This window comes from Carcharodon carcharias, chromosome 12 (genome assembly GCF_017639515.1).
Source record: "Carcharodon carcharias isolate sCarCar2 chromosome 12, sCarCar2.pri, whole genome shotgun sequence".
NCBI lineage: Eukaryota > Metazoa > Chordata > Chondrichthyes > Lamniformes > Lamnidae > Carcharodon > Carcharodon carcharias.
Window position 1 is genome coordinate 103616286 of NC_054478.1, and position 24712 is coordinate 103640997.

General features: G+C 44.2%; 1 protein-coding gene across 1 annotated transcript in view; it reads right to left on the bottom strand.

Moving 5' to 3' along the window:
• dnah7 (dynein, axonemal, heavy chain 7) overlaps positions 1-24712 on the bottom strand; it is a 616407-nt gene that overhangs the window by 303663 nt on the left and 288032 nt on the right. The window contains exons 35-37 of the mRNA XM_041200170.1: positions 8748-8969; positions 6844-7041; positions 3340-3495 (exon numbers count right to left, since the gene is read on the bottom strand). Coding sequence (XP_041056104.1) covers positions 3340-3495; positions 6844-7041; positions 8748-8969 — 576 coding nt within the window. The remainder of the gene's footprint in view (positions 1-3339; positions 3496-6843; positions 7042-8747; positions 8970-24712) is intronic.

The window sequence follows — 24712 nt, forward strand, 5'->3', positions numbered from 1 at the left end:
GAAAAAGGCCAGGGACAAATTTTCTGACTGGGTACCCTGGGTACAACCTCAACTGCAGGAATAAGCATCAGGAAAATGGCTTTTAATTTTCCATCTATTAATTTTAATAGAGAGAAAATCATTGGCTGCACACCTAACAATTTCCCAATATCTGCTCCTAACAGATGAGGTTCTGCACTGAGACCGTGCAATTGTAAAATTTATTATAGCTACTGTATTACAAGGTTAACTTTCTATCTTTGCACTTGCAATCAGCAGGGCTCTCTGCAGCCAAGGCAAAGTCAGAAAATTACCCTTGATATATATTTTATTAATATAAAGTAGATGAATTCCATCATATTGCTCAATGTAATTGTGAACACGGAATGCCATTCCAAATGTTTATCACAGTTCTGCAGTAACCTAGATGCAACAGTAGCTTCTCTATTGCTGCAACACAACAAATTTACTAAAGCAATAAATCATGCGCCTGACACACAGTAAACAAATTATACATATTACTGAAACTCAAAACTGGAGGTCTCGCAAATAAAAGGTGTTGCTATTTACTTACCATTTTACAAAATTTGGTTAAGACGTGAGTAACTTTGTTCTTCGCTCGCAATCTTTCTATTCGGTTTTATATGCTTACCTCTTCCCGTGGTGTATTTGAAATAATTGCTTAAAATACAAGTACTGTAATGAATTAATTTAATCTGTCTTCTACCTACTCCAAAATGAAAGATATACTTTTCTTCCCCTTCCTTCCCATAGTATTTAACGAGTTTATGCGAAAGCTGACATTGGTTTAATCCTTTTCCAAGAGATATTGCACACTGTTGAGATGTAAATGAATGGAACTTTGAACAGTTGTTCATTCACAGTGGTTAGGCCTGACTGACTGTCTGATTCTAGCTGTAATATCTGACCTCAACATTAAAGTAAAACATTCCTTCTGATGCAGAAATACATGCATCCATCCCAGCAATACAAATAAAAACTCTCATCTCAACCATTTAATGGCTTGATCAGCATGAAACACTAGAAAAATCAAACAATTAATTCTGCATTCCCAGTGGGGAGCAATGCTCAGAAAGAGTGCACACAGTGGGAAATCACAGGTACATAGCTGTGAGTTCTAAACCATTAAAACGAATGCATAGAAAACCAGTCCTTGGTAGTACAGAACTTGACTATTGCTGAAAAGAGAGACACTTAGACCATAAGATCATAAGACATAGGAGCAGAAATTAGGTCATTCGACCCATCGAGTCTGCTCCGCCATTCAATCATGGCTGATAAGGTTCTGAACCCCATTCTCCCGCCTTCTCCCCGTAACCTTTGATCCCCTTACCAATCAAGAACCTATCTATCTCCATCTTAAATACACTCAATGACCTGGCCTCCACAGCCTTCTGTGGCAATGAATTCCATAGATTCACCACTCTCTGGCTAAAGAATTTCTCCTCATCTCTGTTCTAAAAGGTCTTCCCTTTACTCTGAGGCTGTGCCCTCAGGTCCTAATCTCTCCTACTAATGGAAACATCTTCCTCACGTTCACTCCATCCAGGCCTTTCAGTATTCTGTAAGTTTCAATCAGATCCCCCCTCATCCTTCTAAACTCCTTCGAGTATAGACCCAGAGTCCTCAAACGTTCCTCATATGTTAAGCCTTTCATTCCTGGGATCGTTCTCGTGAACCTCTTTCCCAAGCTTTTTGTCTTACACTCATCAGGACAAATGCAGGAATTCCAAATTTCAAACGATAACAACAATGTTTACTACAGGAGAAAAGGAGAGCTGTTTGGTTGGAAAGTCAATTCTGATTGGTCAAGGAGTTGCTATGGAGAAAGCAACAGGGAACTATGGGTTCACCATGCTTCTGGGTAATTCAAAAAAGGTGCAAGGCTTAAACATATTCCTTTTGTTTCAAAGAATGGGTCCCAGCATATGAGATGTATGTCACTTTTAACAAGTGTAAATGAGCCACATTATAAGCTTGACTGATTACCTTAAATTCATCGTTAGTGTAGCTAGTAGCACAGTCCGGATTGTTCAGCAAGTGCTGCTCAATCACTGAATCATATCTAACAATAAATGTTTTGTTGGGTTTGTAAGCTCAGGCTGTTTCAGTATAGTCGGTACTCTGCCTGCTACAAACTGCTAAAGGAACATGTTGCTTGATTCAATTGGCCAATCATTGGGACTTAAGGTCTAGGTACCAGATATTGCACCATCACTGAAATTCATATACAACATTTCTCAATTATGTGTTAGGCTGTTCATAATAGGCAGATCACAGACCATACTCAACCAGCCTGCACTTGCAAAACCCAAAACAAAACATCTACTATTAGATGTGATTCCAGGATTGGGCAGCACTTGCTGAACAACCCTGAGTGCACTAATAGTTACATTAACAACCAATTTTAGATAATCAATTGAGCTTGTAACATGGTTCATTTACGATTGCTAGAAGCAGCATTCATTTATACGCTGGTACCTGTTCTCTGCAAACAAAAGGAATGTGTTCACCTTTTTTGAATTACCCGGATGCATGGGGAGCCTATTGTTCCCCGTCGCTTTCTCCCTGACAAGGTCTCGGCCAATCATAGTCAACTTGCCAACCAATGAGCACCCATTTTCTCCTATAGTGTAAATTATTGTGACTGTTTGAAATTTGGTATTCTTGCATTTGTCCTGAGAAGTGCAAAATAAAAAGCTTTAGCAATATATACAGAAAACCTTAGCCAGTGAACTCCCACTTCCTAACTCTGATTGGAAGGGTTGCCATGTGGTAAGGATTGTCTCAGTGCATTCAGAGCATTGTATTTTTTTAACCTTTTCCTATGGAAGTACTATACTAACTTGTATGGCATAGCACACTCTCATGCAAAGTTTATCAACAGGGCAAGGACCTCCTTGGTCTGTTTGAAAGTTGTTTTCTGCCAAGTTTCTATATGACATGGGTTCCGCAGTACACCCTGGGTATTACTGCACCACAGCAGAGGCATCAAAATTACAATTGCCATAATATATCACTCACACACCCATCATTTGTCAGCAGGTGTTATAGCTCACAACCCCATTTCAAGAATCAAGGAAGAGAGAAGCACTCAATTCCAAACAGAGCAGCAGGCCATCAAGAAACATTTTGCATGTATTTTTAACAATCAATTGCTAACTTTGAGGGTAAGATTGCTATTTTTTTTTTCCTGCCTAATTTTCTCCATTTATTGGCCATGTCACTTGTAAAATGGTGACATAAAATTTAAATGATCCTAAGGAATACTTCATTTTCAGTAACTTTCCAATGTTGCTAGATTATTTGTTGATTATTGCAAAAGTATTAATTTTATACCATTTTTTTGCCTAGAGGTGGGCCAAAAACTCCCTTCCTTCTTTTGTCCAGCTTAGACATGATGATGTTCTGAGTTTGAGCAGCAGTAGTTTGGGCTGAGAAGTTAATCAGCAATGGTTTGTATATGTCTTTGTTCAGATGATTCAATAGGAAATCCTGAAAGAAAATATTACAAAGTTGATAATTGTACAGCACATATATTTCAATTTCAAATACACAGCTAAAAGTGTTATATCACAACATAATTATTTTTCATTATATCACTAAAAACATGAACTTTCACAATCCACCAAATTTAATGTTTTCAGCATAATGCTATAGCAACATACACATATGATTGATAGCAGAGTTCCATATGCATCCTGTTCTTTTCATGCCAGGAGCAGTGTTCAATGTGATTAGTTGATGATATAATATTTATGGTAATTCACTGGAGATTTGTAAATCATGCTAGCCATCTTTATGAATTTGACTCCTATAGAACAACAAACAGGTCCTTCATTTCCCAGAAGGAAAAAACAGTTTGGACCAGTACTCTTATTTCAAAGTTTTACTGGCATTCCATTTTAAGGTATATAAGACCAGTATTCTAATTTGCCCCAGTTTTTACTGTTTTTTCCATCTGGGTTGTCAGTGTGTCTGTTTCATTGGGCAGGAAATACTACTGACGAGGAAATGGTGAAAAGGCAGTATATTCCACTGTGGGCCTTTTATAAATAATTCTTGTAACATAGTCTGCGCTGGTTATCAGCACAGCCTCCAAACACAGCTTTTTCTTTGCTGGGAAATACAGCATTCAATGGATTTAGTGTGATCGCCTGTATACCAGACCACCTCATGGTTGGTGAGGCACAGTTCCATCATCAAAACATTGTAAAATCGTGACAAGCATTTGTGTTCAAATGCAGAGGGCAGTAAGAAATCCAAATACCAGCATGTGAAGCAATTTTCACAATTCAGACTTGACAGTACTCAGAATCTCCATTTTGTAAAAAAAAAAGTGGTCCAATCACACAGGTTCTCAAAAAGAGAAACATTTTTTTTTAATCTGCAAATTCATCACTGCCTTAGCATTGTGCATACTTTGGCAAGAGTTACAAGATTCTTGACTCTTTGGAGTCACTTTAAGGTATAATTGTCTGTTTATATGGGGCCGAATATTGCTGTCGGTGTGCGAGAGCGGGCCCCACACATCGACGGGTAAAATGATGCGCCATGACGTCGGGCATGCATCCTGATGTCATTGCGTGTCATTTCGATATTTCATTCGGTGGGCGTGCACCAGAGGTGGCTGTGCGCCCACCAAACTGTCAACGGCCTGTTAAGGCCTTTAAAAAAACAATAAAGTTGTTAACCACACTGCCCGTCCAACCTTAAGGTTGGCGGGCAGTCAAGGAGCCCAAGCGACCTTCGTGTTTTTCAGGAAACCTCATCCACGGGTGGGATGAAGTTTCCTGATGCTTGCATAAAATAATTAATTAAGTTCTGCAAAATTCACAAACATGTCCCAGCTCATGTGACACTGTCACATGATGGGTCAAGTTTAAATAATTTTTGCTTCTTTTGTTAAAAAGTTTTATAATCAAATTAATCTTCCTGAGGCAGCTCTGTGCCTCAGGGAGATTGCTGCGCTCTTTCGCGCACATGCACAAAAGAGCGCAGGCCCCGAATCTCCCTCCTCCACCTGCCCACATAGGTAGCGCTGAGCACTATGGAACGTATATTACACTGGGCGGGCCTTAATTGGCCCGCCCATATAAAAGAACAGTGCGCAGCCAATCGCAAGCGGCAAGCGACAATCGGCTCCACGCCAGCCCCTGCCCGCTCCCACCCAGCCTGCACGACACAGGTAAGATTGAGCCCATGATGTTCTTTTGTCCACAAATACAGTGAGCTCAAATGCTCCAACTTGGCTTGGGAGCTGGTGATTTGGAGGGAGGTTTCTAAGGAAGACAGGTACGTATGGATGAACTGCCAACTTTAAAATTACAATTTATCGTCATTCACAAGATAAGATTGGATCACAAAACAATTATGGATAATTTATTCATCTAGATAGATCCCAAGGTCCCCTCAATTCAGCAATCCAAAATTTGTATCTGCCCATTTATGAGTGGGTGCAAGCAAACAAAATTAATGCCCAGGGATAATACCTTTTGTTATATTTTTACTGTTTCACCCCCATAAGATAATCAGGCCTCTTCTTAGGTGAATTCTTGTCCATAGACCTGAGTTAGCACTGTCAGAAAGTGCAGACCCCCAGCAGCACCGTTTCCAGAAGTGAAAACGGTGTCAATTCAATAGCTGCTTTCTTCCTCCAGCTGTGAGAAGTATCTGAGATACTGGACCAAATATCTCCTTCCAGTTATTCCACAACACTCTGGTGGAGGCGGTGAAGTTCACATTCTGCATTTAAATTTCTCCAAGCCCAGAAATTCAGATGAGGTCATGGAGTTGGGGGGGGGGGGGGGGGCGGGCAGTGGTTGGAATGGGTGGGGGCATCTGTGGGGCAAGCAGAAATTCTGCCATGCTGGAGACACAGCCCTTTCAGGAAATACAAGCCTTTATATTCTTTTGCAACTGCAGCACTAAAGCTTCATGACATATCAATTAAAGTTTGTAATTAGCACAGTTAATGTGCAATCCATTACCATGCTCATACTGTATTCCTGTGGGCACTACTTCTTTGCAGCTATTTTTATTTTAAGTAGGCTAATACATAATGTTAAAATTGGGGCACATAGGAATGTAGTGCAAGCACATTAAACATTCATGACTGAGCTTACTTAAGAATATAAGGACCTAAAAAATAGCAGCTGAAGCTGTCTGTTTGTTCACCTTCTCTGCCAATCAAGAAGATCATGGTTGCTCGTCTACCTTAACACTACTTTCCCCATACTATTTCCATATCACTTAATTCCTTTAGTAACCAAAAATCTATTGACCTCTATCTTGAATATAATCAAAAACAGGGCAACCACAGCTCTCCGAGAATTCCAAAGACTGACAACATTTATAATCGTTTAGTAGTACAGAACTTGAGTATTGCTGAAAAAAGAGACATGTTAGCAAAGCTTTTTGTCTTGCACTCATCAACGGTAAAGGGGGAACAATATTTTACGCTGCATGAGAAAACACTGCTGATTGTTTGGCAAGTGGACTCTGATTGGTAAAGGACTTGTCATGGAGAATGCAGCATGGAACAGTTAATTGCCCAGCTTTGTTTAAATTCAAACCAAGCTGGTCGACTCTGAGCAATCAAGGCATTACCTTGGGGAATGAACAAGGGAATGACTATTCTCCAAGCTTTTGTTTAGTTGAAAAAAGAGCAATGTGTGGATATTCCTTCTGTCGGCAAAGGACAGGACCCTGTGTGTGAATATGTGTGGCTTCTAGCATAAGTGACCCAAACTGTGAGACACAAACTCGATACTTTATCAAGTGACACAATTAATTAATTTTATTTGATGAAACTGCTTGATTCACCAACATCAAAATACTTACAATAATGTAGACACTTTTCCCCGTTCCAGTTGGACCCACAAATATAGAAGGTTTTTGATTTGTTGTCATAAGTTTCATTAAGTTCATATAACGAACTGTATCTTTAGTTGGAACAATAATATGATTGAACTCCACATCTTTTGGAATGGGTGGTACAGAATTCAATGTTTCCACCCAGAGTTCCCATCTCCCTGATCCCTAAGAATGAAAGATGAAAAAAGCTAAAGGTAAATTAGGTGCAGTAAACTCATATTGATCAATAAAAAGGCACTATTATGGAGGCAAATGTAAAGCAACATTTTTCTCACATTTCCAGGTAACTCAGTTTTATGGTTATTAAAATTGGGGCCAAAATTCAAGTCCTGCATTGCTGGCAGAGTAATTCTCTCACCTGCCCTTGGATACAAAATCATGGGAACAGGCACATTTAGCAACTCAAGACTGGTGTTCCATCCATGTAAGGGTGCAGCAGATGTGCCAGTCACAACAGTACTCAGGAAAATTGGAGCTTACTATGCTAAGGGTGGAGCTAAAATCCAGGAAGGGCAGAAGGGGAAGATCGTCTAAGTTATAAAAATGCTCCTAAGAAAGCATATTGTTATTTTAAAGGTAATTTACCTACTGTGGCTTCTGCCTAGTGTAGTTCTGGGGCTTTTGGTCAGTTCTGAATGGATTCTTACCATCCGTCAGTTGGCATTTCCTTTGTGTCTATTGGGGGGTTAAATAGATGAATTCCCCGGGAAGGCCACTAGGTCCTCCAGATATATCCCCTTTATGTGAGGATGAGGCTGGAAGATTTCCATATGCTTGACTGAAACTTAATGCAGAAGGTAAACAGCAGGGAAATCAGGGGAGAAACAGCCTGCACCCAAAATATTGACATGATCTCTGCTTCAATCACCAATTTCTATTCATTGCCTGTTAATAAAAGGAAAACGACAAACAATTCAGCCAGGATTTTCCAACAAACTGTCTGCTGCACTCAAGGCCCCCACAGGTGATGCAGGGCTTTGGAAAAGTCCACCCTTATACTTGCTAGCATATTGACTATGTATTGTAAGTGATATGTCTTTTGCTTCCCCTAGCCCTTTTCTAAATCTCTCTTTGCATAATTTCTCTTTGCATACCTCTAGCAAGGAGCGCTGACCATCAAGAAAGCATTTTGGTTAATTGTGGGCAACTGTGATGTCTACCACAAGCCCACCTTTACTGGCCAATATATATACGTTGGGATTGCTACAGTTCCACACCCAAAAGATTGGCCTTATCGGCAACCTCCTAAACGGTCCGAGCCTTTTGTTCACAGTGCAAGCTTGGTGCTGAAATAGGGTATATCAAAACTATCCTGTAGGATAACGGTTACCCCGGTCACATCATAGCTCGCTGTATATCAGACAAACTCATCAATGGGCTAAAGGGGGCCACTTTGGTTCCTGAAAAGTGCCTGGTCTACCTCAGGTTACCCTGGAAGGATAAGGTGCCTCAAAAATTTGAGCAACAGGTGAAGCTAGCCATTTCATGCTGTGACTATGCAGTAGCAATGCAAGTGATATTCTCCACTGATAGGATGCTGCAGTCAAGCCAAAAAGATATTCTGCCTAACACACAAATGAGTAACGTGGTATATGAATTTTGGTGCCAGCAAGATGCCAGGTATGTAGGCCGTACATTCCAATGACTGGTGGATCATATTGAACAGCAAATCCCTTTGGCAAAACGGGCAAAAGGTGTGTAGGCAGATGCCTAGGAGCTGGTTAGTTGCCCACTTGCTTAACTACAAAGGTATTGTGGCACAGTAAGTAAACAAATACAAGATGGGAAAAATGAGAATTCACATAACTTCTACCATAGGCTAAGAATCCGTTTTAGTCAAAGTGCTTTTCAATTAGCAGTTTAATACATACGTCTTTAATGAACACATAATCATAAATAAGACCCTCCTCGGGAATTGGAACAGTGGGGAATTTCGCTGGAGGATCAACTTGGAGATATAAATTAAACAGTGTTCTTGTCTCCTCAGTGAGAGACCCGTTGGTTATCTCTCGCACAAGCTTATCAAACTTCAGTCGATCATCTTCTACGAAGGAAGCACCAATAGACCAGAATAAGGAAAATAGAAAAATTCCCTGTGAAGAAGAAAGCAATAGTGAGCAGAAGCAATCATGCAAAAATCCATTTAATAAAGAACACTAAAAACTTAATTTTGCATTAAACCTAGCACACTCAGATGGAGACATACTATTATAACTTGCAACTAAAGATAAAGATGTTAGGCCAGATTTGGCTGGAGTAGCCCCATTAGTTAGACTTATTCATGCATGGCTTGTTTTAAAAATGCCCTTAAAGTTGTTGGAAGATTGAGTTAACAAGGGCGCAGTGAAGGTAACAGGGCATTTGGGACCTCAATGAATAGCAGAGCTAACTCCTTAACCAGTGGGATTTAAGGTTTGATAACTAAACAGAGGAAGGAATGAGAAAGGGGAGGTATTAGAGGTGGTCAAATTAGGTTGAAAAAGAGAAACAGTGAGAGGGAAAGGTTGAATTAAGACAGCAAGAAAAACAACAGAAAATGAAAGCAAGAATAAAGCTTAACTCTAAAATTTTACATTTTTAAAATCTCATGAATTCATAACTTGAAGGAATAAGTGTCCACACTTATAATTGTTCACTTTCTGGGTAAGGTAAGTTAAATGGCAGCCATTAACAATGATCACATCATCAATAGAGTCCTTACGCTGTGATGTCTTAACTTCCTGTGGCAAGTTTAATGGGCAATTAAAGTGCAAATGCAGCAACTTCATGAAAATCACATGGTGTTTAAGTGTAGATGCCATTTTGGCAAAGCTAATGGTCAAGCATCACAAATCAGTCTGCAGCTTGTGGCAGTCCATAATTTACTAGTATAAGTTGGTGGCTGATTTGCACATTAATAATAATGTGCATTATTCAGACACTATTATTTTTTCAGCAAAATCCCCCCCGTTAGGTATAGTTTTTCTCGTTTTTTGAGTTAAATTCAATCACATGCCTAGGATTCCCCATTACCCACAAAGGAAAATCAGCAGCAGACAATATTTTACTATGAACTTTACACCCTGTAGCACAAACTGATCTTGTCCCACTTTGAGGTATATTTTATACTTATAAGAAAATGAGTCTTCTGTTCAACATCTCTCATTGGATGACAGGAGGTTGCTTTGAGACCCTAATTTCCAAGAAAGCACTGAAGCATAAATGATAAATCACCCTGTCAGGGAAAGAAATGAGGAGTAGGTTGGAAGGCACAGCAGAATGAGGATGAGCTATCTTATGTTCTTTCTCACTTGTGCAGCTTCACAGGCAAATAAAAGTACGCAAGTGGAGCAAATAAGATTGTTGAGAACCCAAAAATTTTCTGCAGGCCTCTTTAGAGAACATCAGTGTCAAAGCTCAGTAACTCTTTTCTTCTCCGCCGATGCTGCCAGACCTGCTGAGTTTTTCCAGGTAATTCTGTTTTTGTAATGTATAGGGGTGTTCGTTACAAATAACTTGAAAACAATGTAAGAAGCACATTCTTTGACTTTGTGGGCAAAACCTATGTATGTTTTTTTTACCCAATGAGGGTAACAGGGCATCTGGGACCTCGATGAATAGCCGGGCTAATTCCTTAACCAACAGGATTTAAGGTTTGACAACTAAACAGAGGAAGGAATGAGAAGGAGTATGTATTAGAGGTGGTCTAATCAGGTTGAAAAAGAGAAACAAGAGAAGGTAAGGTTGAATTAAGAGAGAACGGAAAAATAAACAGAAAAGAAAAGCAAGAATAAAGCTTACATTTAAAATTTGACATTTTAAAATCTCATGAATTCACTTGAAGGAATGAGTCTCCACACTTACAATTGTTCACTTTCTGGGTAGGGTAGGTTAAATGGCAGTCATTAACAATGATCACATTGCTGTCCTGTGCTGTGCTGGTAGTAAACATAACCTGCTATTTGAGAAAGTAAGAGAAAACAAGGAAGTATAGGCCAGTTAGCCTAACATCAGTAGTAGGCAGAATGCTTGAATCGATTATTAGGGTTAGTAACAGGGAACTTAGAAAATACAAGTAAGGAGAGTAAACAAAGATCTATGAGAGGGAAAGTTTGTTTGACAAATCTGCAAGAGTGTTTTGAGGATATAACTAATGAAATGGACAAGGGGGAGCCGGTGGATCCAGTGTATTTGAATCTTTAAAAAGCATTTCATTAGGTGCCTGACAAGAGATAATTACATAACTAATCATCACCATCCCTGGGTATGTCCCGTTCCATCGGCAAGACAGATCCAGCAGAGGTGGGGGCACAGTGGTATACAGTCAGGAGGGAGTTGCCCTGGGAGTCCTCAACATCGACTCTGAACCCCATGAATTCTCATAGCATCAGGTCAAACATGGGCAATGAAACCTCCTGCTGACTACCACATACCGCCCTCCCTCAGCTGATGAATCAGTGCTCCTCCATGTTGAGCACCACTTGAAGGAAGCACTGAGGGTGGGAAGGACGCAGAATGTACTCTGGGTGGGGGACCTTAATGTCCATCACCAAGAGTGAACATATTTAAGAAGGAAATAGATAGATTTCTAGACTCTAAAGGTGTCAAGAGGTATGGGGAGAGAGCAGGAATATGGTGCTGAGATAGAGGATCAGCCATGATCATATGAATGATGAAGCAGGCTCGAAGGGCCGAAAGACCTACTCCTGCTCCTAATTTCTATGTTTCTAATTACTCATGGGATTGGGGGTAATATATTAACATGAATTGAGTACTGAATAAATGGGACATTATCGGTTTGGCAGGCCATAACCAGCAGGGTACCACAAGGTCGATACTTAAGCCTTAACTATTTACAATCCATGGGCTGGATGTTGGCAGAAAAGTTGAGATTTGGGAGGGGAGGTTTGTATTTGGGTCGCAAACCCACCTCTGAAGGGAACCAGGGACTCTGTTGTTTTTGCGGAGATGAGTGTTTAATTGGACAGGGGTCTGCCTGCCAATTAGGGACAGAAACGGAGGTGGGCCAGATTTAAACACACATCAGCAATGGAAGATCTGCAAGGAGCTGCTCCCCAATCACAGGCCATTTCGCCCCTGCATTTGTTGCTGACAGGCTTGCCAGTGATCATATCAGCAGTAAATTCGGGAGAGAATCAGTCTCTGATGGGGGAGCAGCGAGCACTGTGAAGGTGAGTAGCCTCTCCTTTGTTTTCACAGCATACATCTCTCTCTCCCCTTCCTGCACAGGTGCCGGCCCCCTAAAGGAGCACAGGGCCAAGGTGATGGAGCAGGTTGGGGAGGCCATGAGGATCATCAGAGCCATAGCCATAGTGTACGTGCAGCCCCCCCGCCCCTTGCCATGGAAGCTCGAGGGTCCGAAAGGGCAGAGTGAGGAAGCGCAATTTGGCATCATCACAGCCATTGCACTTTATTTCAGGTGTAGTTGTTTAAGTCTGGTTCATTCTGGCAATCTATCAACACAGAGCTGCTAGTCCACAACCTTACCTGAATATGCCCTTTTGGCTGTGTCATTCTCTTCGTTGTTTGCTTACTTGATCACAGATATAAATTTTTTAAAAACTGAAATAAAATATTAAAATCTGCAGATGCACACAGAGCTGGCTAAGAACATGAGATAAAATCATACAGCGTCCGATAGTGCTGATTGCTCTGTGGGCCATCTCAAGCAAGTGAAGCAAGGAAAGACTTGGGAGAGGGGCAACAAGAAGGGTGGCAAGCAGGAAGCAACAAGTGTTCAGCATTCGGTTGGAGGTCAGGAAGGCTGTAAAACCTTTCTTGCCCCGCTGACATGCACCCAATTTGATCCATGCCTAGTGGATCAACTAGTCTGAGGCAGACAGCTTCTGATTGTCAGCCGGCTGCTTCCACGATAACTTGAAACAAGTAAGAAGTCGGGCTTTTAACAAGCCCCTTAAAGACATCATATTGGCCTTAACACGTGTGCGGGCGAGTTCCCAGGCTTACCTTCCCCCCACCAAACTTCATGAAAATTCCCTATGTTGTGATCTGCAAGTTGTCCTGCATGACATTGGGGCCATTTGTTTTGGTCACCCACCTCTGTTCAGATTTGCTCCTGGCAGCGAATATCCAGTCCATTATTAATGACCTCAATGAAGGGACTGAGTGTAACCTATTCAAGTTTGCTGACGATACAAAGTTAGGTGGGAAGGTAAGCAGTGAGGAAGACACAAAGAGGCTGCACAGGAATATAGAAAAGTTGGTTCAGTGGGCAGGTGAAATACAATATGGCCAAGTGTGTAGTTCTCCACTCTGGAAGGAAAAGTAAAAAAAGCAGAATGTGTTTTGGATACCGAGAAACTGGGAAATATTTGCATTCAGAGGGACCTGGGTGTCCTTGTACAAGGACCATAGAAAGTTAACATGCAAGTACAACAAGCAATTAAGGCAGATGGTTTGTTAGCATTTGTTACTAAGGGAATGGAGTATAAAAGTAATGTTATCACAATTATGTGGGTCTTTGGTTAGGCTTGGAGTACAATGTGTAGTTCAAGGAAGGACAAACATGCCCCAGAGGGCGAGTGCAACAAAGATTCACTAAAGTGCTAACTACGGGGAGGGAATTGTCCTCTGCAAAGAGATTAGTAGACTAGGCCTATATTTCCTAGAGTTTAGAAGAATGAAAAGTGATCTAACTGAAATACATAAAATTATAAAGGGGCTTTACAGGATACATAATAAGAAAACGTTTCACCTAGTTGGGGAATCTAGAATAGAGGTCACAGTCTTAGAATGAGGACTCAACCATTTGGGAATGAGATGAGTAGAAATTTCTTCACTCAAATGGTTGTGAATCTCAGGAATTCATCACCCCAGAAACAGTATATTCAGGACAGAGATCAATAGACTTTTGGATACGAAGGGAATTAAGAGATCTGGGAATAGTGGGGGAAGGTGGAATTGTGATAGATGATCTGCCAAGATCTTGTTGAATTGCAGAGTAGACCCAAAAGGTCAAATGCCCTTCGCCAGCTCTTATATCTTATATTCTTATATTTATATCATTCCTGTTTAGTAAAAGCACACAAACCAATACTGGTAGCTGACTTTAAAACACTCTCTATAGGTCAGGCTGAAGAAATAGCCCCTGCATAAAAAGGATCTAACTTTTCCTGATGTGTCCTCCCCTGCCTTTGGGATACTTGATAATTTACTAAACACTGCCTTATTGTTCATAAAGTCAACAAGCAACTGCTTAGACTGATTTTTAAAAAAACTGATTTTTCTGCAAAGGATAGCACTGTTAAGACAGCACCTAAGTAATAAATCTTTTCAAATTAAGAAATATAAATGACAAATAAAGGGCTGAATTTTCTGCTCCCACTAGTGGCTGGAATTGTGGTGGGCTGGGGCACAAAATTTGGCATGATGGCAAAAATCAGTTTCCCACCGGTGGGAAGTTTGGAATTTTGTTCTCATGACTTTGATAAAGGGTTAAAGGTGAGTCATGTTTCCCATTGATCTATGTCGGGAACCACATTTGCATTCATTTGCATCTCATGAATGTTCATTAAAAGGCCAACTTGCCAGAAATACGTTCCCCCTCCAGACTAAGTGCCCCACCAGTGGATAATTAGAATAGTCTGCTTTCTGACTGTATATAAGCGGCGTGCACCTGACAAGCTTCACTTCACCAATGACTTCGAGGTATGAAGAGGCTTATTTTGCCTACCTTTGACAGCGCTGCTGTGAGATCTCGCTGCTTCTATCACAAGCTGCACCAAGGTCGGGCAAGGGAAGCAATACCAGCAAGGAGGGAGAAGACAGAGGCAGGACTGGGTGGGGAGGTGGGGTGTTGGTGAGGTGGTGGAATATGGGGGGGGGGGAAGGGGCAAGACAGAGGCAAGATGTGGAGAGAGGCAAGGAACAGAGTGGAGTAGTGAAAGAGTAGGGCAAGAGTTATAAGAGTTAGAAGATTGTCCAACCGGGAGTCAGAGACTGTCCTGGGGCTAAGGTCACACTATCGGGGGCATACTGAAGAGACCGTCCTGGGGCTGAGGCATGCCTTGGGAGCATATTGAGGACATTAGTGCTGCTGAATCCATGCTTCGGGGCATTTTAAAGAGACTGTCCTGGGCTGAGACCATGCTACTGGGAGCATATTAAACAGACTGTCCTGGGGCTGTGCAGGCCACATTGGAGGCAAGGTGCACATGTCTTGGTCCCGGTCTTGGGCAGGGGAAAACCTCTCTGAGCAGTGACGGTCTTACACAGCATTGTGTGCAGGAAGTGGTCAGTCATCTAAAGAATTTGGTCCTGGGGGTTAGAGGCATAGTACTGTGAGGCAAATGGCACAATCATGGTCAGGGTAGGCATCTGCATCCTGTAAGTCGGGAGCTGAAAAAGCATGGTGGGGGGGGGCGGGGTGGTGCGGTATTGGATGGTCTCACGAGGGACCCTGGAAATTCAAAGCGCAGTAGCCTCAAAAAGGGGAGGGGTCAGGTCGATGAAGGACATGAGAACATCAACATTAAAGATTTTGGGGGAGGACAGGAATATCCACATGGACAATGATAGGTTCAGGAGTAACAGCAGGAAGCTGGATAGTGATAGGAGAGAGGAGAATTAAGATGCAGTGACTTTGTAGGAGGATGGGAAGAACTTAGTGGTTGACCGGGGGGAGGTTGGCCCACTCATGAATCTAATGAGCACCAGGTTCACCCTCAGTGATAATAACGCAGTTGGAGAAACAAGTTTGCAAAAATCAATATGGGAGGGGTCTCAAGTGGAAGGAGTTGTGAATAATTACTTCGGGCTGGTTGAAGGGGCACCCTATAAGCGTCTTGCTCAAATCATGAGGAGCAGGGCTCAACTGACTGCTGGGCTCAAGGGACACATGCACAATGAATGAGCTCGGCTTGTTTTCTAATAGTAGGCTTTCAGACGGCAATCAATTAAGTTTATGTGCTGCAGTGCACATGGTCTTAACTGGCATCTGATCCTCATAGAGGCATATCAGAATGAACGCAGGCTCCAAGAATCAGCATGAGTCCTACAAGTCTCCATCTTCCCAATGCACTAGTCATTGCATTCAAGGCACCAAGCTTGTAGTCAGGTCAGAAGTGCAAGGACTGGATATCCATAGTTGTTGTAAAGGCCACTGGAGGAAAACCAACACAAGGCTGGTTGCGGTTCCTAGGACTTGAGGCAGGATTTTATGTCCCGCAAGCGCACTCCCAACCCAATCAGGCATAATATAGTGTGCGATGACATCAGGTGAGCGTCCCAACGTCACTGCGCAATATTTCGGTCGGTGGGCACACACGAGAGTCGGCAGCATGCCCAGTGACAATTAAGAGGCCTATTAAGGCCCTTAATCCATTAATTTAAACATATTTTGCACTGCCTGTCCAATCTTACTGTTGACTGGTGGGCGAATCAGCCTGGCAGCCTTTTTACTCTTTAGCAAACCTCATCCATGGGTGGGATGAGATTTCCACAATTAAATAAAAAGTGAGTATAAATTTTTGGGCAGAATTTTTATTCTGTTCATGTTATTGTGAGTAAGTCTCATGTCAGGATATTTTTTCAGATTTTAAAAGTCTTTATTTTTGATTTTAAAATTGTTCAGCTTTCAGTGTGCACTTCCCCGCACATTCTCAGACTTGTGCGGTTGCTCTCCTCCCGCCCCATCCCAGCTGCACTGAGCTTCTCAGCGTGCCTTTCACACTGGCTGGCTGTTAATTGGCCAGCCAGCCTGAAATCGCGGAAGCCGATCGTGGGCAGCTGACCGTTTCCCAGCCGCTCCCGGGCCCACCCGCCATCCCAAAAATCCTGCCCCTGGGTTTTTGGACCCTATGAACACCCTCGTAACTGCGCATTCAGGCCTAAGGGACAGACCAGCACCTATCATCCTTCAAGATGATATTATCCTGCAAAGGGGTTGCCTTGGTATGCAATGGCAGACTAAGGAAAAGTCAAGGGCTGGAGAATGCAAAGCTGCTTTCTATATGGAGAAACACAAGTCAACGAGAACTAACATGGATTGCTTAATTGTATCAGTTCATAGAAACAAGGGGTAGGATTTTCGGGTCATTGGGCAGACACAGCAGGCGGGTCTGGGAGTGGCCGGGAAACGGTCTGCTGCCCATGATCGGCCCCTGACTGCGATTTCACACTGGCTGGCCAATTAACAGCCAGCCAGCGTGAAAGTTGTGCTGAGAATCTCAGTACTGTTGGGGTGGGGGGCAGGAGGAGTGCAAGCACAAAGGTCTGCACATGCGCAGGGGAGCATGCATTGAAAGCTCCCTGAAGGCAGGGAGTTGCCTCAGGGAGCTGAACAAGTTTCTAATCAAAAATAAAGACTTCTAAAATCTGAAAAAATGTCCCAACGTGGGGCTAACTCACAATAACATGAACAGAATAAAATTTCTGCCCAAAAATTAATATCTATTTTTTATTTAGCTATGGAAACCTCATCCCGCCCGTGGATGAGCTTAGCTAAAAAATCAAAAAGCCAACTGCCGATTTGCCTGCCCGCCAACCGTAAGGTGTGACTGTGAGATGCACAGTGGTGTCCTTGTGACTATGGAGGCAATCACTGGGACCAGACCAACCCTACAGCCCCAGCAGTGTGACTTTCCACTGGCATCGCAATGAGACCAACACAGCGCTGTGACAGGTAGGTTATGTATGTTATACTCGCCTTGAAGTCAGAGCAAAGTGAGGTCTGACCTGTGCACACCACTCTTTTTCAAACAAGATTCAGACAGACGTGATTTCCCACTGGCATGATGCAAGATGTGAAGGCGGCACATGATACTGGCGAGGAGCTGATTTAATGAACATTCACGAGATGGTGTGAACACCACTAGGCAACGGGATGCCTGATCCTCCATTAACTCGCCATCGAGAGAATTGCAAACTATTTTTATGCCAGCGGGTTTCTCATTTTTTGGCTCCTGCTGGATTCTCCGCTACCGCCTGCCACAAAAACCGCCATGGGTAAGGTTGGATGGGCAGCAAAAAATATATTTAAATTAATTGATTTGTGGCCTTAATAGGCCTCTTAATTGTCAGTGGGTGCGCTGCTGACTCTTGCACATGCCCGTCGACCAAAATATTGCGCGAGTAAGCGATAACGTCGGGATGCTTGCCCAATGTGATTGCACACTATTTTACAACCAATCGGGTCGGGTGTGCATCCGTCCTCGGGTTGTAAAATTCTGCCCAAGGGCAAGTTGTGAATACATGCTACAGGCAAAGCTGCCTTCTTGATAGTTTTGATGCAAATGGGAAGAAGGGCCCATTGGCACAGCTCGGAAGACCGTTGTCCTGAGGATCAAGAGCCAGCGAGGCCCCAGGAAGACCTAGGGCAGAATTTCCCCATCCTGCCCTAGGCGGGTTTCATGGCAGGTGATAGCGGAGAATCTAGCTGGAGCCAAAAAATGAGAAACCTGCCGGCATAAAAATAGTTTGCAATTCTCTCGATGGCGGGTTAATGGAGGGTCAGGCATCCCATTGCCTAGTGGCGTTCACACCATCTCGTGAATGTTCATTAAATCAGCTCCTCGCCAGTATCATGTGCCACTTTCACATCTTGCATCACGCCAGTGAGAAATCACGTCGGTCTGAATCTTGTTTGAAAAAGAGTGGCGTGCACAGGTCAGACCTCACTTTGCTCATGACTTCGAGGTGAGTACAACATACATAACCTAACTGCCACAGCGCTGCGTTGGTCTCATTGCGATGCCAGTGGAAAGTCACACTGCTGGGGCTATAGGGTTGGTCTGCTCCCAATGGTTGCCTTCATAGTCACAAGGACACCACTGTGCAATGGTAGATATTCAGGCAGGGCTCAACTTTCAGACGCAGACCAGTACTGCGACCGGGAGCGGGTGGGGCGGGGGGGGGAGGGGGGGGGGGGGGCGGGGGGGTGGGGGTGTTGTAGGGCCGTTCTGCTCCAGGTGGGTGCCATTGTTTACCAGAAGGACACCGCTGTGCAGCAGTATTCAGACAGGGCTGAGCATTCAGAAACCAGCATTTTGACTGGGGTAGGTTTGTGGGGAGGAAGGCAGAACACACAGGGGGGAAAGTGAAAGGAAGGCCTAGCAAGCGGTTGGCCAGGGAAGGTGGGTGATGGAAGACAGAGTAACAGGAAGGCTTTGCATGGAGATGGAGGAGGAGGGGGAACGATGGCAGGCACAGGTGAGACCAAGGGGTGGGAAGCTGGAGTCCAACAAAGGAAATTGAACACTCACAAACATACAGGTGAAAGGGATACCACATGTATGAATGGGAGGGGATGCATGCAAACTCTGGAAAAGGAAAAGAGAGGTTTTGAGTGTGGTACAAGAGGGATGGATCGAATGAAACTCATGGTTGGGAAGGGGGACAGTATAGTCTTCAGTCATCAGGCATATGGGGAACTCATTGAAGAGAAAATCCTTGATCCGTGGCTTGCAGTCAGGTGTCAGAAAGTAGAAAAATTCCTGGGGCTCTGTGGAAAGGAGTCAGAGAGTAGGTACAGTCCTAGGGCTCACAGTCAAGTGTCAGAGGGTGGAGACAGTCATGGGGTGCCGCTGTCATACTACAGGAGGAGCAAGGGCTGTGTGCTCAATAGGAATAATGCACAGCATAGTGTGCAGGGCTGACTCACAGTTGCTGTCCATGCCTTTGTCTGTCTCTGTACTGGACTGCAGGTGGTGCAGTGATGGTTATTGGAGGCATCTGCAGCCTGTATTTGGGGAACACATAATAAAGGTGGGGGCTAGGTGGGGTGGGAATATGTGAAATGTTCCTGGGGAGGGTTCGCCTCAGTAGGTGATCGTGCATACAGCCTCTACATGGGAAGGGTAGAGGTCCACATGGGGCATGGGCACGTCACTAGGGAGGAGGGTAGGAATGTCGACCACAATGGGATCCAGCATTATTGGCGGAGGCTGGAGAATAACAGGAAGGAGTTCTACCTTCATAACATGAGGTTCTAGCTAGATTTCTGGGACATGGACAGTGACAGAGGGAGTGTTGAATCTTGTTTCGAAATAGTAGCGCATAACCACCTCTATTGGAATTATGGTGCAGTTATAAATCGAAAGTATAAGCAATTCTGGAGGTGAAAGGGAGGAGTCTGAGGCTGTGTGGGAGGGGTGAACTACTGGACTAAGGGGCATTTTCTGGGGGTTCCCTCTAACTTGTTGGAGTGCAAGAGTGAACTGGAAACTGATTAGAGAGAAAGGAGGAAGACCTCCTTGAGAAGAAAGCCATTGGAAGCCCACGCCTTTATAAGCACTGTAACAGAAGTCAATTGCTTAACAGCACAGTCACTGCATCTTAACTTTAACACGTAGGGATGTAAAATTTGGGAATGCAGGCAACCATTAAGGAGGCACAGGTGCAACATATTTGGCATTCCATCAATGGAGGCTTGTCATGTTCTCTCCAGAATTGGCATTTATAATGGGCCAAAGGGCATCCAGTCATTAATGATGAGCAACTTATTGTTAATTAGTATACCAGATCAGAGACTGCAGCACTGAGCTAGGGGAGACAGGGGTGTTTTGTTGACCCCTTTAATCACATTTTGATTTAAAGTTTGTAAAGTTCCTTTAAATTTTGTCCTTGGTTTTACAGCTGACCTGAATTAGGGGCTGTGCCTGATTTATCCCATTTTGTTGATTCGGTTTAATTGGTTTCACTTAAAAGATTACTGAGCTAGGGGAGGTAGCGCATGTCATTCAAGCCTTCTCATACCACTAAGAGATTCAGATGTTAAGTATCTGGGATGGCAGCTTGGTCTCCTCAAAGTGTGTGTTAGCGCCTTAGATACAAGGCTGCATCAGCAACAATGCAAGTAGGGCAGAAACCACTATAGACCATTACAGTTGCTGTAGATAACAAACTGTGAGTTTCACTAACTTGACCCACTAATCATTACCAGGTTCAATCTTTCAATTCAAAGAGAAGGTTAAATAAAAACTGGATCCAGGGCTCAATGCTACCTTCTTGAGGGCCCTAATGCAATAGAGCAGGTGAAAGAGAGGCAATGCAGAATGCTGCTCCACAAGGAGGCCCCACCTGATGTCCAGGTTCAATGGGAACCAGAGCAAGGAGGAGAGACCCAGACAATGGGGCGACTCGCCAGACCTAGGGTGTACCAAAGAAGTCTCTCCTATTTACAAATGATTGAGAGACAATGCCGCACACATCTGTGCTTGTCCCGAGCTCTGGTAGATCACATCTACCATCTTCTTCGTGAAGACCTGTGCCCCGTGGAGTTGGAGGCTATCCCCTGCCACTGGCTTTAAAGGTGACCGCCATATTCAAGTTCTTTGCCTGCAGGTCATTTCAGGGATCGACAGAGGACCTTTACGGCAACTCGCAGTCTGCAACACAATGATGCATAAAGGAGGTCACAGATGCCCTCTACAGCAATGCACATCACTATGTGAGGTTTGCTTTAGATGAAGATAGCCAGGCAGTGAGATTAAGCAGGTTTGCAGCTATCTCAGGCTTCTCAAGAGTGTAGGTGCAATCGGCTGCACCAATGTAGCTTTAAGGGCTCCATGGCAGCAGCCCCAAATGTTTATCAACCGTAAAGGCTATCATTCCATGAATGTTCAACTGGTGTACGATCATTGGAAGCACATAATGCACATTTGTGCCAAGTGCCTTCAGATTTGCCATGAATCGTATATCCCGAGTCACTCCCAGGTGCCTCAGAGTTTCGAAGGGCCTGAACGCCTGGAGGGATGGCTGTTTGGAGATAAGGACTACCCACTGAAATGCTGGCTCATGACATTGATTGTGTCTGCCTCAGACACGTTTAGAGGAGGGGTACAACGGTACAACGTAGCTCACAGTTCTACACAGTCCCTAATTGAGCAAATTACTGGCATTCTGAAGGTGCACTTCAGACGTTTGGACCACTCAGGTGGCACACTACAGTACACTTCCAATATGGTTTGTCGCTATGTTGCACCCTTCACAACCTGGCATTGCAAACAGGTATTCCCTTGTCAGAGGGTGAAATGGAGGTGGATGAGCGCTCTTCAGAGGATGAAAATCAGGAGGCCTAGGAACCTCAAGAGATATGCCCATGACACTTGAATCGCTGCCAGATTCCAGGAGGAATAAAGTGAAGGCAAGGGGAGATGGCCACACTTCTCCTGGCCCTCAGTGCCATTCTACTTCATTGAAAGGGATGTCCAACCAGCCACATGAAAAGCTAGTTGAGCATTCACACTTGCACCTTCTAACCTGATGATTCACCAGGCCATGATCTCTAAGAAGATCAGCGGTGCCCTCTGTAAGTGCTTGCTCTGGGGAATAAGAGTCCACTCAACAACAAGAACGCAGCAAAAACCTACTTGAAGCAGTCGTCACCACATAAATGAAAAACTAAAGCAGGCAGTGAGATGACGACATGGTTATAGATCGCCTCCTCCCATCCATATCTTGTCTTTGGCACTACCACTGAGGAGATACAACTGCCGCTAATCCCTCAAGGCTGCTGAGCTGCCCTCACACAATGGTGTCGCATGAGAAAGAAGGGTTGTTAGGACATAAATCATACACTTCCAATAACGATTTGAACATAGCTCCCTGACATCACACAAGAGTGCGGAAGCTATCTTCAGTGACGTTCATATCACATAAATGTGAATCACACAGAGGGAGACTATCACTGAGTCTGAGGATGACTAAACCTTGAAATAAGAGGATTCACTTGATCAAGCCGTTCACATAAACATCAAATTTATTTACAGAAGTGGAAGCACACCCGTGACCCATAATTGAATACAATAACCAGAATTTTTCGCTCGTCGGGCAGGCGCGCGCCTGACCCGAACGAACATAAAATGACGCACAATGACATTGGGCGAGCGTCCTGATGTCATCACACATTCACGTGATATTTCGGTCAACAGATGCGTGCGGGAGTCGGCAGAGTGCCCACCAACAATTAAAAGGGCTATTAAGGCCATTAATGTAATTGAAAATTTTCACTGGCCGTCCAACCTTAGGATTAGCAAGCAGGCGAGAAGGCCAAGCGATCTTTGCATTTTTTGCGAAAGCTTATCCATGGATGGGATGAGGTTTTGATCCATCATTAAAAAAAAATTAAAAATTTTCAAACTAATTTTGAACATGTCCATGCTCATGTGACAGAGTCACATGAGGGGATATGTTTTTAACACCTTAAAATTCTTTATTTTTATTTATACCTTCATCTCCCTGAGGCAGGGCTGAGCTCTGCAGCACGTGTTTCACACTGCACGGGTGTTAATTGGCCCGCCAGCATGAAATCATGGTCTGGCGCCAATCGTGGGTGGCAGTCGGCTTCCCTACTGCTACTGCCCACCCCTGCCGAACCCGCCCGACAAGGACAAAATTCTGCCCAATATTTCTCAACTTTCCTGACCCTACCTCAATGCCTGGGTGCAGCCCCAACATCCACTGCAGAGAAGGAGGCAGCCTGCTGACTGCTACATCCTGATGTCTGCGATGACCTTAGCAGAGGTCCTATGGTGGTCCAAGGCCTGATGCGTTCCATCCTGATATAGGTCTCCTGCTCAAGGGCAAATGCACCCTCCTTGGCCTGAGCAGCTGGAATGGATGGGGTCATAGGCTGAGGGGACTCTAGGTGGCTGGACGCTCTTGGAGTATCCTGGAGTGTCCGGCTGATGCTCATTCTCCCTGGGGTTCCCGTGGGTCCCGCCCTGACTCCTTGAGGAAATGGTGCACCTGGAGGGAGATCAAGTTGCCTCGACCCCCAACCCTGTCACCTGTTGCCCACCAGTGTGTGTGGCCATGGAGCCCTAGGTGCAATCTGTACTAGGTTACTGAGACAACCTGATCTCCCCTCTTCCCACAGGAACGGTCCCTGTCCTCCCCAGCGATCTAGGCTGCAGCCTCCTCGAATTCGCTGAGGCCAATTATGTCACTGTGCCTTTCCTGGTCTGCGCTCTTTCCCACCTGTTGTGGGCAAGCCTTCCGTGGGTGAAGACAAAAGGTAGGTGATGAGAAGGGATGGAGCAGAGCTAAGGAAAGATGCATGCCCCCTGTGTCTGGTGAACCCTCTCCAGAAGGGACTGATGGAGTGTGATAGATGAGATGGTAGTGATGTGAAAGTTTACATTCAATTGTGGTATGTGTCCCCCGCTAATGGTTGTGTGAGATCCCTGAAGAGAGAAGCCTTTTGAGTACATGATGCCATGATGAGAGCTTGGTATAGGGGGGAGTTGAAGGATGACTTACCCTGGCAGAGTGGATGAGATCATCCATCCGCTTCCTGCACTGGATTGCGTTTCGGGTGTGATGGCCAACCACGCTAACGTCCCCTGCAATGGCCTCCCAGGCTGGAGAGGTAAGCCTGGTATGTTTTCTGGAACCACCCCTGGGGTATAGGACATCCCTACGTGCCCACACTCCTCTGATCTAGGCTTGGAGGTCCCTGTGGCTGGAGTAGGGTGTTGCCTTCTTCTTTAGACTTGCAGCATTTTCTTTTGGCTGGAAGACATCTTTGTGCTTGTCCTGGAGACAGGTGGCCTGGAGAGAGTGAGAGGTGTGTGTTCAGGTGGCATTTAAATATGGCATCCGGACCTTCAATTCCACCAGGTAACAGCAGTTCCTGACTCATCAGTTCCTGACCCACCAGGTAATCCGGTGTAATACTCGTCTGTGCATAATTAATAAGCTTCCAAATGCTGAATTGGGAGAGATTTCCCACCATTCCGAGCAGTAGGATATGCACCGTGAAACCCGCCCACCACTACCCTTGATTTCAAAAATGGAAAATTCCACTCCCAGATGCTGACTAGGAGGGACCAAATCCCCAAAGATGTTTAGTGCGATGAAGGGCCTACAGAACGTG